Source organism: Daphnia pulicaria, chromosome 8 (genome assembly GCF_021234035.1).
Source record: "Daphnia pulicaria isolate SC F1-1A chromosome 8, SC_F0-13Bv2, whole genome shotgun sequence".
Lineage (NCBI taxonomy): Eukaryota > Metazoa > Arthropoda > Branchiopoda > Diplostraca > Daphniidae > Daphnia > Daphnia pulicaria.
The window spans coordinates 12,910,282-12,925,616 of NC_060920.1; the positions used below are offsets into that span (position 1 = coordinate 12,910,282).

Consider the following 15,335-nt stretch of genomic DNA (forward strand, 5'->3'; position numbering starts at 1 on the left):
TAATTCCGGTGAGAAAAGGAAAATGAGAAGAGCGTCAGCAGCGTCGCAACGCATTCATTATCGATTACGTTCAAGTTAACGAGTTGGAAACTGGCACACACACACACACGAGCCCAGCGCACAACACCAAGGTCGCCCCTTTTATTTTTTGTGTGTTAAAGCTACAGAGACTATCATTTTCTGAGATCTTTCTTCTTTTTTTATTTTTCTTTCGGCTTTTTGGCTGCGAGGCAAAACAGTTGTAGTATAGTTGTACCAGCTCGTGATGTAAACGAATTGCGTGCGTGACTGCCACCCACCCGCCCGCCAACCTGCCACCAGCACCTCTAGGGCTCTCCGCTCCCGCTGCTTTTTTGCTTGGTTGGGTTGCCAACGTTAAAATTCTATTAACTTTTGAAAAACTCTTCATCTTGTTTGTCCTCTCCTCTACTCTTTGTCTTTTTCCATCACACGAGATTTTTATCCCCGAAAAGGAAATAAAACATAATCCCGATCTTGAATTAAATCAATTAACCGGCGCTGCTCTTCTGTCGTTTAATTGAGTTAAAAAAAGCAAGAAACGGACAAAGTTTGGGACGAAAACGACAACGTGAAAATGCCTGCGACTGGTTGTTGTGTTACCTCGGTCACTCGGTCACTTTCTTTCTTTCTAACGGGGCACTTGGGTCGACCGCCACAGGACACAAATGCGACTGTGACTGACTTGTGACGGACCCCAAAACGATCGTCCACTGTCTGGCTCGTCCACGTTCCTCCTGACGCTACATGGAGAAAAGCAATTGCCATCCCTTCCACCATAACATCAACCGTAGTGTCCATTTGGCGAAAAAACAAAAGAAAACAGAAAAACCAAAATTGTTTTATTTACTGGCGATTTTATTGACTTAAATCCGTTTCCATTTCGCAGTTGTTGGGGAAAGGATTCCAGTCACGAAACGCTTAGAAAAAGAGAAGAGAAAAACAAACAAACAAAAAAACAGGTCGAACGGATCCAACTTGTGAATGAAAAAAGAGCCAGCCCGAAAAAAATAAAGAGAGAAAAGTTTTCGGGTTACGTGAAAAAACAAAAACTCGGAGACAACAAGTCCGACGACGTAACAAACTTTTGTGTTTCATTCTCCAAGTAAATAAAAAGGAAGGCGAGAGATTTAGCATCAAATCATCAACTCTCACTCCAAAAAAAGACCCCACGCAGAGTCTCAGGAAGAAGAATAACACGTTGTGGGTGCGTGAGTCAATTTCCATCAGCTGCATGAAAAAGGGCGAGTGACGCAATTAAAAGCGCCAGTGTCTAAATGAAGCAGGTCTAAAGCAACAAGCTGAGCAAATACGAGAGAAAAAAGAGAGAAGCTAATGGTGCGAGACGTCCGTTATTATTGGTAGAGACATCACACAAGAGTCTCTCGGCGTGAGTCAGACGTCACGGAGATTATTGACACAGGCGGCTGCTATTGTGTGACCGGCTCCCGACGTCTCTATATGAAACAAATAGGCGAGGATGAGGCCCATTGCGTTCAGTTAAAAAAAAAGAGTCTTCAGTTCACCTTGAAAACCAAAAGGAAGAAGGCATGACGTCCAGCCCAAAACGACGACGACGATGGGAAAAATAATACCAGACGCTTTCACCTGCCACAAAATCATGGCCATCAAAATGATTTTCTTTCTTTCCATTTCTTCTAGACGTTTAAAAAAGATTCTTATGACACCGTCACATTGAGAGAGATTTTTCCACCCGTATTTTTTGGCTTTTTTTTTGTTTTGTTTTGTCAAGATCGGCCTCAAGTCGGATGGATAGATTACGACACTTTTCCTTTTCTTCTTCACCTTGGCATTCCTGCCTCAATTTCGCTTTTTCACCCGGTCGTTAGTTTGGAACCGTTTGCATTACCGTAGGTTTTCAACTCGTGTCTCAAACGGCCTCCTCTGTACATAGACCTCCCCCCCCCCCCACCATTCCAAGTGTGTGTGTGTGTGTTTGTCTAACGAAAGGTAAACGCAGCAGAGCCGTCGTCGTGAACCCACAGGAAAAATGAAGCGAGGCCGGCGACTAAGACGCAATGTGGACGTGGAATTTTTTCGGTGCTGGATGCCATTCGGTGCCACCGGTTCGTGTGTGCCGTTTTCCAGTATAACGCCTTTCACTCTTGTCGTGGGTGTCTCTCTCTCTCTGCATAGAACGAGGGAAAGACGAAGTAGAAGAAGAAAAAACAAAAACCCCCAAAACAAATTTTTGATATGAAAAATCTACGAATGTACGTGAAAGAAGAAGGAGAGACTGGGAGCGTCCGGGGCGTGCCAATCGATCCACTACGGGACTGAGAGAGTCCCCAACGTTCACTCTCTAAAGCCTCTCCTACTATAGGTCCATCCATAAGCGAACGAAACAAACGAACGAAACGAACGAATGAAAGAACGAAACAAGACGAGACAATTTAAAAGGACAAGTGAAACCCATTCACCTTGTTCAGTCTCTTACGGCGCTCGCTCTCAACTTGTTCTCTCTTCTCCTCCTCAGCTCCTAGCTTAGCAAAAGTCGACGCACATAACAGTCGACGCAGTTGTCCGTTCCCTCACAGTCTCATTCATCAGTCCGGCCCGGATACAAGCAAAGTTAACCTAGCTCCGTTCCCTTTTTAATTATCCTCACTCCCAACCACCCAAACACAATTTGGATTGATCCACCATCAAAAGTGATTTGATTTGTGATCCCATTTGCCTTCATCGAAGAGGTTGTCTCCACCCAGGAATCCAAAATGAGGTAGTATCAAACATAAGTCAATTCATTTGAGAAACAAATCATATCATTTCATCATTTTGTTTCGATTTTTAAAAAGATCCCATCAGCTGATCGCGTTGGGATTACTCGTCACTTTGCAGTGGTGCGTTTTGAGCGTCCGCTCCAGCAACGACAGCAGCAAGTGCGCCTTGCTCATTCCCGGCCCCACGTGAGTTCCCCCATTTTTCAATTTTATTTTCAGTCCCGTCTGGCATCGCATTCCGTTTTCCCTTTTTTTGTTGTTGTTGTTGTTGTGTTGTTTCGCTCAACACGCCGTTTTAACACGGCACACACCACCTTGATCCATTTTCAGGGGGGGGGTTCTCTCGTTTCTTTATGCGTGTGAAGGGCAACCGAAAACCCGCAAAAAAAAGAGAAAAAACAAAAAAGCAATCTAGAGAATACGCACTATGCTCACGTATGAGATTGAAGAAAAAAAAAAAGGCAAAAACAACACCGTAGCATTTTTGGCCATGGTGGCGATGTCACAGGCTGGCGTAGTATACGACTACAACTACCTGTAGAAATATCCCCACCAAAGTGGCAACTTTCTAAAAAAAAAAAAAATAAAAAGATTTTCCAGTCTACCTCTCGCGATGGCTCACTACTAAACATGGTCTTGTACGGACTCTTTCGGTCCCGCGTGAAACACGCCGAAAAGAAAAAAAGGGAAAATGATTGACTCGGGGATATTTCAAGACAACGGCTAAAAAACCTTGATTGTTGCGATGCTCATTTAGAAATAGACTCTGTGTAACCTTTTCTTTCTTTGTTCAATTTGGGCGAAATAGGACCAGCACGTGCGTCAGTTACGACGCCATCAACAGAGCCTTCAACACCGCAAAGGCAACCACCCGCCTCGGCGGCCCCCAATCAAAGAGCAAAGAATTGAGCGACATTGAAATCGACGTGCTCGGCAGAACCATCGTCGAGACCAGCCGCATCTTGGCCAAAGAGTAAGTCACATCTATTTTTTAAAAGCAAATTATTATTATTATTTCAAACTAACATTTCCCCAAACGAAACAAACAGATTCAATTTGGCGCCAGATGCCATCCACATAGGATTGCCAATGATCGACACCAGACACACGGACATTGACGCCTACTGCCCAGTCAGATACCAGCGACCCCAATGCAAGGTCCAGCGCTACCGCGAACTCGACGGCATGTGCAACAACTTGGAAAATCCCCACTGGGGCGCCGTCATGGCCCCTTTCCGTCGACTCCTCGCACCCAACTTCCAAGACGGTACGACGTCCATCCTTCCTTCCATTCCGATAACGACCAAAAATAGAACCAAAACCTCAAATCAAATTCTGACACACATTTTTTGACTTTTGGTTTGGCCCGGACAGGTGTCGACGCGCCCCGCGTATCGGCCAGTGGCGCCGAATTGCCAACAGCTCGACTCGTGTCGTCCCTCACCCACAAGGATATGGGCTTTCACGATCACGCCGTCACCATCTACTTGCCGGCCTGGGGACAGCTCATCGATCACGACATGGCGATGGGTGCCGAATCCAAAGGTAAATTTCAAATGCTCACCTCGTATAAAAAACAGAGAGAGACTAGATTGCAGGCTCAACAACTCAAGTCAAAATTATGGAATAGATTGAGCAACGCTCCCAGCCAAAAATTAAACAAAAATATTCCAAATAAAAAAGAGTGAAAGTACCAAATAGTAAAAATTGACGTGACCATGCAGATCCCAAGACCAACTCTGAGCCCAAATGCTGCAACGTGCCAGCCAATCAACGCCACCCGGCTTGCTGGCCCATCGACATCCCCAATTCGGATCCCTTCTACAAACTCTTCCGCCGGACCTGCCTGGATTTCGTCCGCTCCGGCAACGGAGTCAAGGATTCCTGCAAGCTGGGCACCCGAATCTCCGTCAACACCGTGTCCGCCTACCTGGACGCCAGCCACGTCTACGGCAGCAATCTGGAAACGCTGAAGAAACTGCGCGTCTTCAAGGGCGGCCAAATGAAAAGCAACGCCATGAACCGACACAAGGGCATGAAGGACTTGCTCCCGCCCCAGATGGAGAATCCCGACGCCAATTGCAAACGACCCAACAAGGATGTCCACTGCTTCATGGCCGGTGAGTACAAATGCAGCGGAAAATTGAATTAGACTAGCCTGTCCAGTAAACGGTGAACTGAATGTCCAATGTAAAAATTTAAAAAACCCCAAACACAACCAGGTGACGCTCGAGTCAACCAACAAATGATGTTGGTGGCCCTGCACACGATCCTGATGAGAGAACACAACCGCATCGCCCTGGAACTCAGCCAAATCAATTCGCACTGGGACGACGAGAAAATCTTCCAGGAAACGCGTCACATCATCGCCGCCATCGTCCAACAAATCACCTACAACGAATTCTTGCCCATGGTCCTGGGCAAGGAAGTCATGGAACGCTACAACCTCCTCGGAGAAAGACAAGTCAGTTTCAGAGCCCAAATTTCAGAGATGGAAAATTGAATTAAATTAATTAAAAATTGAAAATTTCGACAGGGAATGTTGAACAAGTACAACCCGAAATTGGAGGCCAGTCTGCCGACTTCTTTCTTTGCGGCCGCTTTCCGTTTCGGTCACTCCCTCATCCCCAACGCCCTAGAGCGCTGGAGCACATCCCACAAATTCATCCAGTCCCGACGCCTCAGTGACATCATCAACAAGCCGTTCGACGTCTACACCGGCAACACTTGCGACGAGTACCTCACTGGATTCATGAACCAAATCTCACAGGCCGTCGATGATTCCGTCTCACAAGAGGTTCGTTTAAAATTTAAATCAAAGAAAATTCAAAATCGCAAAAAAATCAATTCGGGTTTTTTGTTTTCTAGTTGACCAATCATCTCTTCAGAGATGAAACCAGCGGATTCGGCTCTGATTTGGCCTCGTTGAACATCCAGCGCGGCCGTGATCACGGCGTTCCCTCCTACAACGCCTACCGCGAATTCTGCGGACTCCGTCGCGCTCGCCACTGGACTGATTTGGCTGGATCTTTCACCAACGAAACCCTTCACAAATACATGCAAGTCTATTCCACCCCTGACGATATGGATCTGTGGTCAGCTGGTGTCTCCGAAAGGCCTTTGCCCGGCAGCATGGTCGGCCCCGTTTTCGGCTGCATCATGGGAGAAACGTTCAAAAATCTTCGCCTTGGCGATCGCTTTTGGTTCGAAAATGCCGGACAGCCCAGCTCCTTCTCTCAAGGTAAAAATTCAATCAGAAAAATGCTAATTTGTTCTTTTACAACAGCTAATAAAACAATCAAACTTTGCTCCACTCACGCAGACCAAGTGAACGAAATCCGCAAGGTCAAATTGTCCCGCGTCATTTGCGACAACAGTGACCACATCGAAACTGTTCAAGTTTACGTCATGGTCCTTCCGGACGCCGAAATGTAAGTCGAAAACCCCCAAAAAATGTCAAATTGCCTAATCAGCTCGTGGTGGACTCATTATTCTCTCCATTTCTTTAGCAATCCTCGCGTGGCGTGCAAATCTGGAATCCTGCCACGCATCAACTTGGCCAAGTGGAAGGAATAAAACAAAAACAAAATAAGGAAAAATCGCCTTGGTTTTTTCTAAAAGAATCAACAATAGGTTTGATTCTTTTAAAAATATATTAGATTAGAAAAAATGGATTTAAAAGAAAAAGGAAAGCAAACGAAAAAAAAGGGACACAAACCCAGAGATTTTAAAGGCTACAAATCATATTAATATATATTATACAATGTCTTCTATTTTTTTATCTCTCGGAGAAGGTCGTAAAGAAAAAATTTCAAAATTGAAAAAAAATACCTTCATATATATTTAGAAAGAAACTAACTAATGGTAACGAACCAATAGTAAATAGACTTAGAGTGCGTGTAAATATAGACGAGGGCAAACCATTTGTGTTTTATTGTCAAAAATAAAAAGAGCAAAAGCGATTTCCTCAATAAGGAATTCCTGGTTTTCTCCATGGAAAAAGCGAAAGATTCAAGATGAAGGAAAGATTTAAACCTCCCCCTACCCCTTATTTATATGCAGAAATGTCTCAACCAAATTATTTTTCTTGCTCACGGTGTGAAACAAAAAACCTGATAATTCAAAATACACGTGACGGGTCTTGTAAGAACCACCACAACCCATTCGTGAATCTTTTCATTTTAACAAAAATGCCTCATCACGTCAAAGAAAGTAACGAACTTCTGAGACGAACGAATAGATAATCAAACCACGTGTCTCAAAGGAAAAATGTGCAGATTCTGTTCTTGCACAGTTTGAACACATTGGAAAAAATCACGACTTACTACTTGCTGCTGATGTTATATGTTACGAAAGGCTCCTCAACTCATCTGGCTAATACATTCAAAAACAAACTCAATTAAGAATAGTTCAACAAATTATTTCAATATCTATAACCAAACTCTTATTACCAGCCAGGGGATGCAAAGAAATCCAACACAGAAGACACCTTTCTTTTTGTTCATTACAAGTTCAAATGTTCAAGCACTATTTAAAAGTTTTGTAAATGTTTTTTCAGGACACCTAATTCATTTTCTTGCTGCTATTACATTCAGGAACAAACTCAATTCAGTTCAACAAATTCTTTCAATATCAAAAACTAAATTCTTATTACCAGCCAGGGGACGTGAAGAAATCAAACACGGGACAGAAGACACCTTTCTCTTTGTTCATTACAAGTTCAAATGCTATAGCACTATTAAAAGTTTTGTAAACGTTTTTTCACTTTTTTGTTTTGTTGTCGTTTTTGCTGCTGTGACTGCACGAGGCAATTTGAATATGAATAAATTATCGTTTCTCCCACTCCTCCCGAGTTTGGACGCAGGGTTGCCAATTTGAATTATTTTACCGCCGAAATAGATTAATAAAAAATCAAATGTCAAAATGAAAATATTTCAAACATTCAACACTAGAACACTATCACTCAAATTTTAACTAAAAACAAATTTTTAAGTCCTGTTACACGTGGGCAAAAGCTTTGTAATTCCGCCGATTACTTCATGAGGGTTAAGGTTACACAAATAGTGTCCACCGATCAAAGTTCGAATCATTTCATTTTCCAACATCACACGATTTGGACGTCAATTTAAAATCGAATCCAAAAGTAAAATGGAGGGTTTTTCATTATCATACCAAAATCAAAATGAAAAATTATATTTTTTCCCCATCATGGACAGAGGGTGAGAGTTTTCGCACAGCCAACTCGACTAAACACACAAGTACACAAAAAAAACGACCTATGAAATAGGGCACCTAGGAAGAAAAAAAACTTTTGTTGTTTTTGAAAAGTAGTAAGACAATTGTTTGTCTGACGAGAGATTTTGTAGTTCTTTGAAAGAAGTGGCTAGTGAAAATTCGAGAGAGAAGGAGAATAGAGAGACAATAAGGAAAGACATTAGTATTACTTCTATAAAAGTGTATAAGAGTCTTACAAATCACGCATCACTGAATTCACCAGTAGAAAGAACGCTGCAAAAATGTAGCAGCTGAATTTATCCAATTACTTGCAACTTCTGTAATGCCGTGAGGTGCTAATGCTTTGTCGGAAGTCTCTGTGGGTACGTCGTGATCATCCTCTGGGAGGTAATCAGGAAGGGGCGTACTTGATTTCCTCTCTGGTGACGATAAAACTTTGGGTTAGAAACTGCATATCATTGTATGCCATTACCAAAGTATATACCGTCTGTACCGTAGTCTTCGGAGTAAGCCTCTCCGATTGCTTTCAACGTCTCTTCTCCCAGTTCGTTCTTGCAAACTAGGAAAGCACGCATCGTTTGTGTCTTACGAACAGCTTGGCCAACAGATTCTATATTCAGATCTGGACGGGAGCGTAAGGTGACACGGGAGTTGGTAGCATCGAAAACGATGGAGATAACTCCCTGAACTTTAATGAGCTGTCGCTCTAAAAGTTCACGATCCTCCTGTTGAAAACAAACAAAAGATTATTTATTGACTATGAAATGGGCATCATCCTAATTTGCGTACCTGGTTGGTAGTGAGACCTGTTACTTTTACAGTAATTGTTTTGGCTTTTGAATTGTATTTAAGAAAACGGTGACCTCTGTCACTATGAGAACTGGTATCTAGTGCACCAAACAAGCCTTCATCATCCACAGCTTCTTCAGTGGAAGGAATCCTTTCCACTTTTGGCTGAGCTGTGCTTTTGACCTTGTTTCCATAAGATGAGTTCTTTGAAAACTTGAGAGCTGTAAATATATCGGCAGCACTGTTGGCAATTTCTTCGCCAAACTCTTCAGCACCATCAGCTGTTGCTTGAAGTGCTTCAAGCACACCAAACACAGCTGCCAACTTTTGACGGTGTCTTTGTGTGTCAGACAGCAATTTCAGCGTTTCTAGGGCTAGACTGACTACTTCTACATTCTTTTCACCAAGAACATAAGCCAAGAATTGTATGCTAGTTTCATCCTAATAGAACAAGAATTAACATTTAGAAATTCAAATTACTGGACGACTTTGACGAATACCTGGATTAGTGTTCCTCGTTTGCTGGGATCTTCAGCGATGTTACGATAAGCCTGAACCGTGACTAGAGCAGTACTACTTATGTCTTCCATTCTGCCGTCATTAAATCCTGAGGAATAAAAACAAAAATAAATCTTGTATTCAACATCAGGCAATAAAATTCTCTATTCTATTCTTTTATTTTCTAAATCTCGAGAAAATGAATCAGCATTTACGAAACTCACCTCATGTTTGTTGATCATAACAAGGGGTCCTTTCTCAAAATGGATCCTGTACAGGCCGAGGTAACTAGCCGCTAGATGGCTCAACTGTCCTCATTACGTGTAAAAATATACTGTTAAGCGGAACTGTTTTATCCCACTGTTACCATACCAGTTTCCAAAACAACAATCATCACGTCATGCATCACGAAATTTTGAGGTCAGTGACACATTTCTGAAGTAAAAAAATGGTATTAAAATAATTGGTCGTTGACCTATAAAAATGTAAAAGCCGAGTGCGTAGATGGTAAATGATTTATTGACATCACTGTAGACGACGCGGGAAAATGAATAACAAAATCTCACAAGACACTTTGAAATCGAACACGGGGCTGATTTGTAGAAACATAAATCAAAATTTGTCGAGTAACGTGTAAAAAAGATGCTTAGATTTCGTTGAAGATGCAATTTGTAGCTGGAAATGGAAAACAAATCGACAGAAGAAGAAAGGAGCCCAGGTTTTTGAAATTTCTTGGTCCAGATCATTGCGCAGGTTCGCGGAAGAAACTGCTTCACTTTTGGTAGGTATTGGTATTGCTCGCACAATTGTTTTCAAGTCATAGATATATCAAACACGCACACAATAGACAATTCCATCATTGCATAAATCATCAAGATATTTTGATTGCAACAACGCACAATATTTTGAAAGATTCATCGTTATCACATTATGAAAATAGAATGATGTACTATACCATGCATATGTAAAACAAAAGAAAATAATAAATTGGGGTCGTAGGGAAGACGAATAGTAGAACCAATAAAAGAATGATCACTGCATGCCGCCATCATCATCATCATCATCAAAATAATAATAATATTAATATACAGTAGAGAATGAGATTTTGTCTTATTATTTTCTTCTTCTTCTTGTTCCATTCTACTACAAACCGAGGGAGAGAATTTTCTTTCGTGCTTTCAGCGTGTCCTTGGCGGACGAGTCTTTGTGGCATTCCCTCATGCGCAAGCGAGTGGGAGTGGAGCGACCGGAGGCGGAACCCGATCCAGGAGGAGTGTGGTGGTGGTGATGATGAGCCATCGATTCGCCTCTGGGCCGCAAGATGAAATTCAAATCGCAACTGGTATTAATGGCGTAGTACACGTTGGCGTTCGAAGGCAGCACCATTTCTATGTTTTCGGGAATTAAACAAAATGGAATGAAATCATTTCCGATCCATCCATCCATCTGCATTAGAGTGACGTAAAAAGAACCTACCTCCTTTGGGTAGGAGTTGAGCCAGTGTATAATCCTCGGGATTACCCTCGAGACCGTGTTTGACCATGGCGTTGCGGATGACCTGAGGACTCCGTTCGTGATTGCTGACCATGATGGACTTGTAGAGGTTGATGCCCTCCGTCTCTTTGGATGGGGTGGCGATGGACACGCGAATGACGTAGAAATCTGGCGTCCTCATGGGACTGACGCTGTAAGGGGGCGTCACTCCGCGGGGCAGGCTGCCAGCTTTGCTCGGCGTCGCGTTCTGAGATGACGAATGAGTCCCGACACTCAGGCCCGTCGTCCCGCCTCCGCCGCTGCTGCTGACGGACACGTCCAGTGAAGGCAGGGACGAGCTGCTCGATGAAGACGATAAATGCGTGTGAAACATTTTCTGCTCGAGAGAGGCCGAGCTCTCGCCCAGCGAGAGGTTGGCGCTGTTGGCGCCGTCCAGTTCCGACAGGAATTGGCTGCTCGAGCTGCTCGACGTGCTGGCGATCGAATCATTTTTACGGTGGCCGTAACCGTTGGGCTTGCGTCGCGGGAACTTTTCGCTGTTGCGGGCCGAGCTGTGCCCGGAATTGCACGGCTCCAAATTGCACGACAATTCGTAAGCTTCGCGATCGTCCAGCACCATCAGCGACTCGAACCAGCGCTCGAAACGTGGGTCGTTGGCGATTTGATAGGAATTGGCTGCTCCTTGAAACAATTTGATTTGGGCTAGGACCTCGAATTCCTTTCTCCTTTTGTCGAAATTGATTAAACCGTCGGCTGTGGCATCCGGAATGGCCGTGTCCACCATCGTCAAGTCCGTCAAGAACGTTCCCAAATACGGAATGGTCCCATGGCTTATAAGCTGTTGTTTTGGAAAGAATAAAGAAAAATAAATAAACAAACGGGAATTTGTTTTTTTCTCGCCAGTGTGCGTCTTGTGTCACACACACAGAAGCAGGAAAAAAGAAATAAAAACTAAAATGTTTGTGATTATTAAAATGAAATAAGAAAAAAAGGAAAAACTGACGTTGGAGTGGCTGGCCTGTTTCTGGATGACCTTTAACATTTGTCGGTCATTCTCGCCGGCTGTTTCGGCGAACTTGGCCGTTCCTTCCTTCATGAGCAACTCTCTCTGAGCCGATTGATTATTTTCCTCGCTGAATATTCTGGCCAGCTCCTCGTACACTTCCACTTTATCTCTCGGGACGTTTGCCCAAACGTGTTTGAGTCGGTAGATTGGATTCGATTGCAGCGCTGAAATGATGGCCTTCAGCGACGAGAAATTCTTTAAAACTCGTAATTCCTGTACGTGATCACATGAAAAACAGCCAACACGTTATTATTGAAATTTCATTCCTTCCAACAAACAAAACAAGACAGGAGCCATCTCACATGGCCCCATTTTTTTTAATTTCTATTAAATTAAAACCCTAGTTGTTTTTTCTCTCGTCACCTGTGCAACGTCGATCCACTTGGCTATGACGCGAGCCCTCTGCTGCGATCTCGGCTCGGTCGACCCGACCAGGATGGTACTGATGACGCGGTAGGACACGGCGTTGAACTGCTCGACGGTGGCCGCCACTGAAGAAGCTTCCGACGAACGGGCGCCCTTGCCGATTTTGCCCTTGTCGCGATCTCGACGAGACCAAACGGCTCCCAGGCACTGGTGCGGTATCACTCGTTTAAACAAGTCCTGCGTGTCACGAAAGAGAGAAAATATCCCAACCAAATAATAATAAGCCACCACGTAAGGTCTCTCAAAAGACGATAAGGAAAAAAGAAAAAGAAGCGATTAAGAATAGCGTAGGTACCGTGTCGAGCCTGGTCAGTTGCTCGGCCATGTGTTTTTCAGACAGTTCCAAAAAGATGGCGTGCAGGCTGGCGTCGGCCGACTCGCCGCCGCTGTTGCAGATGCCGTTGACCGAGCTGCCGCCGTTCGAGTCGTTGCCACTGTAAGCCAGATCGGGATTGGTAGCCAAAATGCGTTGGATACTTGGCGATTGATCGACTGTGACGCGCCGCGAAAAGAAAACACACATAAAAACGGAGCCATTAACATTTTTTGTTCTCTCTCTCTTCCGTGTGGTAGTACATGGGAGGGAAAAAGTAATAGTAATTGTAAATAAAAAGGGAAAAGGACTACGACGCACTTGGTTCGGGGTTTTTAATCAAGCGTTCCATCCGGTGTTTCACTTTGAAATGCAGTTCGCTGTCCTTGGCGTGTTGCTCGCAAAACAGCAGAAATTGGTTGAGCAATGGGTAATCGGGTGGGTCGCGGAAATCGTCCGGAAAGGCATCCAGCCACACATGCAAAGTACTCCGCAGAGTCCTGAGGAGGAGGCGGAGGAAAAGAGAACGGAATAATTAATTGACACGTAGCATATTTCGCAGAATACCCAAAAAGAAGAATTGAAGTGTGTACTATACTTTTTGTGCTGCAATCGCACTGCTTCCATGACGGTCGGATTGTTAAGATCTGCATATCTTTTGGCAATGAGCGCCAGAATTTGGCTGGCCGTGCTAAAGGTACGGTAAGTAGCTAGAAAAACGTTGACGTACGTCGACTCGAGTTCTCCAGTGTCGGAGGCCAGACTTTCCACCAGCTTCTCCAAGGTTCCGGCCTTGATAAGCCGGACTCTGACCGTTTCCCATTCTAAATGAGATATATCATCATCCGAGTCCTGCGGGCGGAACATGCAACAACAACCAGGAAAAAGATGAATTGTTGATGCTTTAATCATCATCGACACCATGCACAATGTTGTATCGAATACTAGGCGCCAGAGCTGGCAGCCGTATATGGCATGTGTAGTTTGATCGTGTGTAGATATGCGTTTTACTTACGCTAATTGCTTTGCTGGGTACGTGGTAGCGCACTTTCTTCAAGTAGACAGCGTAGACGGCTCCTTCTGTTTTCTCCTCCCCCCACAGGCGCCATGTCGGGAGCTGTTGAACCAAAAAGAAGATTACTTTCACATCCACACAAAACACACACACACACGACGAATATGGTCGACCGGCAACAGGAAGCCTTTAGCGTTGCTCTCTTTTTCTTTCTTTCGTTCCCAAATAATTTCGGCCACGGTGGTTGAATGGCGTGCGATCGGACCCTTTAAAAGACTAGCAAAACGACATGCCTCAACGTCCTTTCGTTTCCAAGTCATGTTTAGGCGCCAACCAGCGCATAAGCCATCAAGAAGATGGCCATCAAGATAATTAAATTCATCGCGGAATGGTAAGGAGGAGGGCCCCGGGAAAACCTTCAATGTCCAGCAGTCTGCTCCCGCTGTTGTGGTGAAGGTTACACAGCCGACCATACGCCCGATAGATTAGACTTTGCCAGTACTACCAATCCAATTAGACTTTTCTTCTTCAGTTGATTTTAGAGGGAAAGGGAGAGAGAAAAAGAGGCTCTATTGTTTTATTAACATCCAAGAATTCAGTGGCACGAATCGGTAAAACCACAGCGAGAACCGCGAACGACGGCAGATGTTGTCGGAAAAAATAAAGAATAGAAAGAAAAAAAACGTATTTTCAGATCGTCGGAAGCGCCTGTCCACGGTCCTTAACCTACATTCTCACACCTCAAGAGAAAATTCCATTGCTCGAAACTGTATTTGATGGTATTGATACAGCTAAAATTGTCATGCACCCAAAATAAGTAACTGTCCCCGTCAACACCCATCTTCAGAGTACCTGGAATTCTCTCATTTTGTCAAAAAGAACTGCCAGAAATTTGGGTCATCCTCGCATCTGAAGGAAATTTCTGGTGAGCACCCAAAGTGGAGCACAACGTGGGACAATAATAAATAAGGAAACTATACTGGCATCTACAGCGTGTGTCACCTTCAAACATTTTACGTATTGACTTCAGTTGAGAATAATGAAATTACCTGATTGCTGTCACCATCGATGTTCATCGTCAACTATCAGAGTACCAAAGCTGACAGCAGAATTCCCCACACATTTCCAAACAACTCCACTACTGTATCACACACAACGTTTTCGTGTCGAAGGAGAGAAGTGTTTTCTAAAATAAGTGAGGAAATCCGAGATAATTTGAAAAATCGATCCAGCTTAAAAGGTCACATCACGTTCAAGGCGGAAGTGTCTTGTTGTTGATGCATCCTCGAGAGACTCACTTAATCTTTACAATAATATGAAAGATGGGAGGAATCCAGGAACGTTCCTTCGTTGACGGCACAGTTTTCTTCACTAGTCGTATAACCACTGATGATGGTCTCATGGGTACTTTGCTTTTAGAGTTGCCCGACCCGCAACTACTACAACAGGTAGCTCCACTTCCTGCTTCTTAGCTGCTTTCTCAAAAACTCCATTTTGTTTTTTGTTTTTCTTTTTGATGGGCTGTCCCTTTTACAAAGCGACGTTGCCAAGTCGACTTTTATTTTGCCTCTAGCAACAGCGAAGCGCCAAATTCAAAATCACGATTCTTAGGAAAGTTTTCCAAGTAGGCCAAGGAGGTGAACAGTCGCAACGGTACTTTAAGTGGCGAATTTAACCTCTCATTATCTCATTATGATTTCCTTTTCTCCTCAAACATATTATACAGATAGATCAGTTTTC

General features: G+C 43.8%; 4 protein-coding genes across 6 annotated transcripts in view; 1 reads left to right on the top strand and 3 right to left on the bottom strand.

Annotated features, from left to right (window-relative positions):
• The window catches only part of LOC124310872 (chorion peroxidase-like), a 48,851-nt gene extending 41,312 nt beyond the window's left edge, over positions 1-7,539 (bottom strand). Inside the window, exons 1-3 of one of the 3 annotated variants that reach the window (XM_046774978.1) lie at positions 7,414-7,539; positions 7,211-7,338; positions 7,085-7,133 (exon numbers count right to left, since the gene is read on the bottom strand). The gene's annotated coding sequence lies outside the window, so the exon portion shown is untranslated. Of the gene's footprint in view, positions 1-7,084; positions 7,134-7,210; positions 7,342-7,413 lie in introns of all 3 variants that reach the window. The other 2 variants (XM_046774977.1, XM_046774980.1) reach the window with 2 other exon arrangements.
• LOC124311006 (peroxidase-like) lies at positions 2,454-6,443 on the top strand. The gene is made up of 11 exons (XM_046775235.1): positions 2,454-2,758; positions 2,835-2,945; positions 3,568-3,732; positions 3,809-4,026; positions 4,134-4,304; positions 4,484-4,879; positions 4,982-5,223; positions 5,296-5,556; positions 5,628-6,000; positions 6,082-6,190; positions 6,269-6,443. The coding sequence occupies exons 1-11, from the start codon at positions 2,754-2,756 to the stop codon at positions 6,333-6,335; spliced, it is 2,118 nt and encodes a 705-aa protein (XP_046631191.1). The 5' UTR covers positions 2,454-2,753; the 3' UTR covers positions 6,336-6,443.
• A 397-nt stretch (positions 7,540-7,936) lies between the features above and the next one.
• LOC124311307 (armadillo repeat-containing protein 1-like) lies at positions 7,937-9,653 on the bottom strand. The gene is made up of 5 exons (XM_046775745.1): positions 9,506-9,653; positions 9,284-9,390; positions 8,784-9,224; positions 8,479-8,719; positions 7,937-8,413 (listed from the first exon to the last, which is right to left on the bottom strand). The coding sequence occupies exons 2-5, from the start codon at positions 9,371-9,373 to the stop codon at positions 8,250-8,252; spliced, it is 936 nt and encodes a 311-aa protein (XP_046631701.1). The 5' UTR covers positions 9,374-9,390; positions 9,506-9,653; the 3' UTR covers positions 7,937-8,249.
• Positions 9,654-9,782: 129 nt separating this feature from the next.
• On the bottom strand, positions 9,783-15,110 carry LOC124310955 (ral guanine nucleotide dissociation stimulator-like 1). The gene is made up of 10 exons (XM_046775148.1): positions 14,894-15,110; positions 14,645-14,781; positions 13,596-13,697; positions 13,179-13,432; positions 12,902-13,080; positions 12,563-12,759; positions 12,205-12,444; positions 11,779-12,054; positions 10,758-11,613; positions 9,783-10,669 (listed from the first exon to the last, which is right to left on the bottom strand). The coding sequence occupies exons 2-10, from the start codon at positions 14,669-14,671 to the stop codon at positions 10,425-10,427; spliced, it is 2,376 nt and encodes a 791-aa protein (XP_046631104.1). The 5' UTR covers positions 14,672-14,781; positions 14,894-15,110; the 3' UTR covers positions 9,783-10,424.
• Positions 15,111-15,335: the final 225 nt, after the last annotated feature.

Coding starts and splice junctions, on each gene's coding strand:
- LOC124310955 (XM_046775148.1), bottom strand. CDS start 14,671: ATGAACATCGATGGTGACAGCAATCAG. Junction 13,698..14,644: donor TCGATGGTGACAGCAATCAG/GTAATTTCATTA, acceptor TTGGTTCAACAG/CTCCCGACATGGCGCCTGTG. Junction 12,445..12,562: donor AACTGACCAGGCTCGACACG/GTACCTACGCTA, acceptor CGTGACACGCAG/GACTTGTTTAAACGAGTGAT.
- LOC124311307 (XM_046775745.1), bottom strand. CDS start 9,373: ATGGAAGACATAAGTAGTACTGCTCTAGTCACGGTTCAGGCTTATCGT. Junction 9,225..9,283: donor AACGAGGAACACTAATCCAG/GTATTCGTCAAA, acceptor TTGTTCTATTAG/GATGAAACTAGCATACAATT. Junction 8,720..8,783: donor CAGGTCTCACTACCAACCAG/GTACGCAAATTA, acceptor TGTTTTCAACAG/GAGGATCGTGAACTTTTAGA.
- LOC124311006 (XM_046775235.1), top strand. Junction 4,880..4,981: donor TGTCCACTGCTTCATGGCCG/GTGAGTACAAAT, acceptor AAACACAACCAG/GTGACGCTCGAGTCAACCAA. Junction 5,224..5,295: donor ACCTCCTCGGAGAAAGACAA/GTCAGTTTCAGA, acceptor AAATTTCGACAG/GGAATGTTGAACAAGTACAA.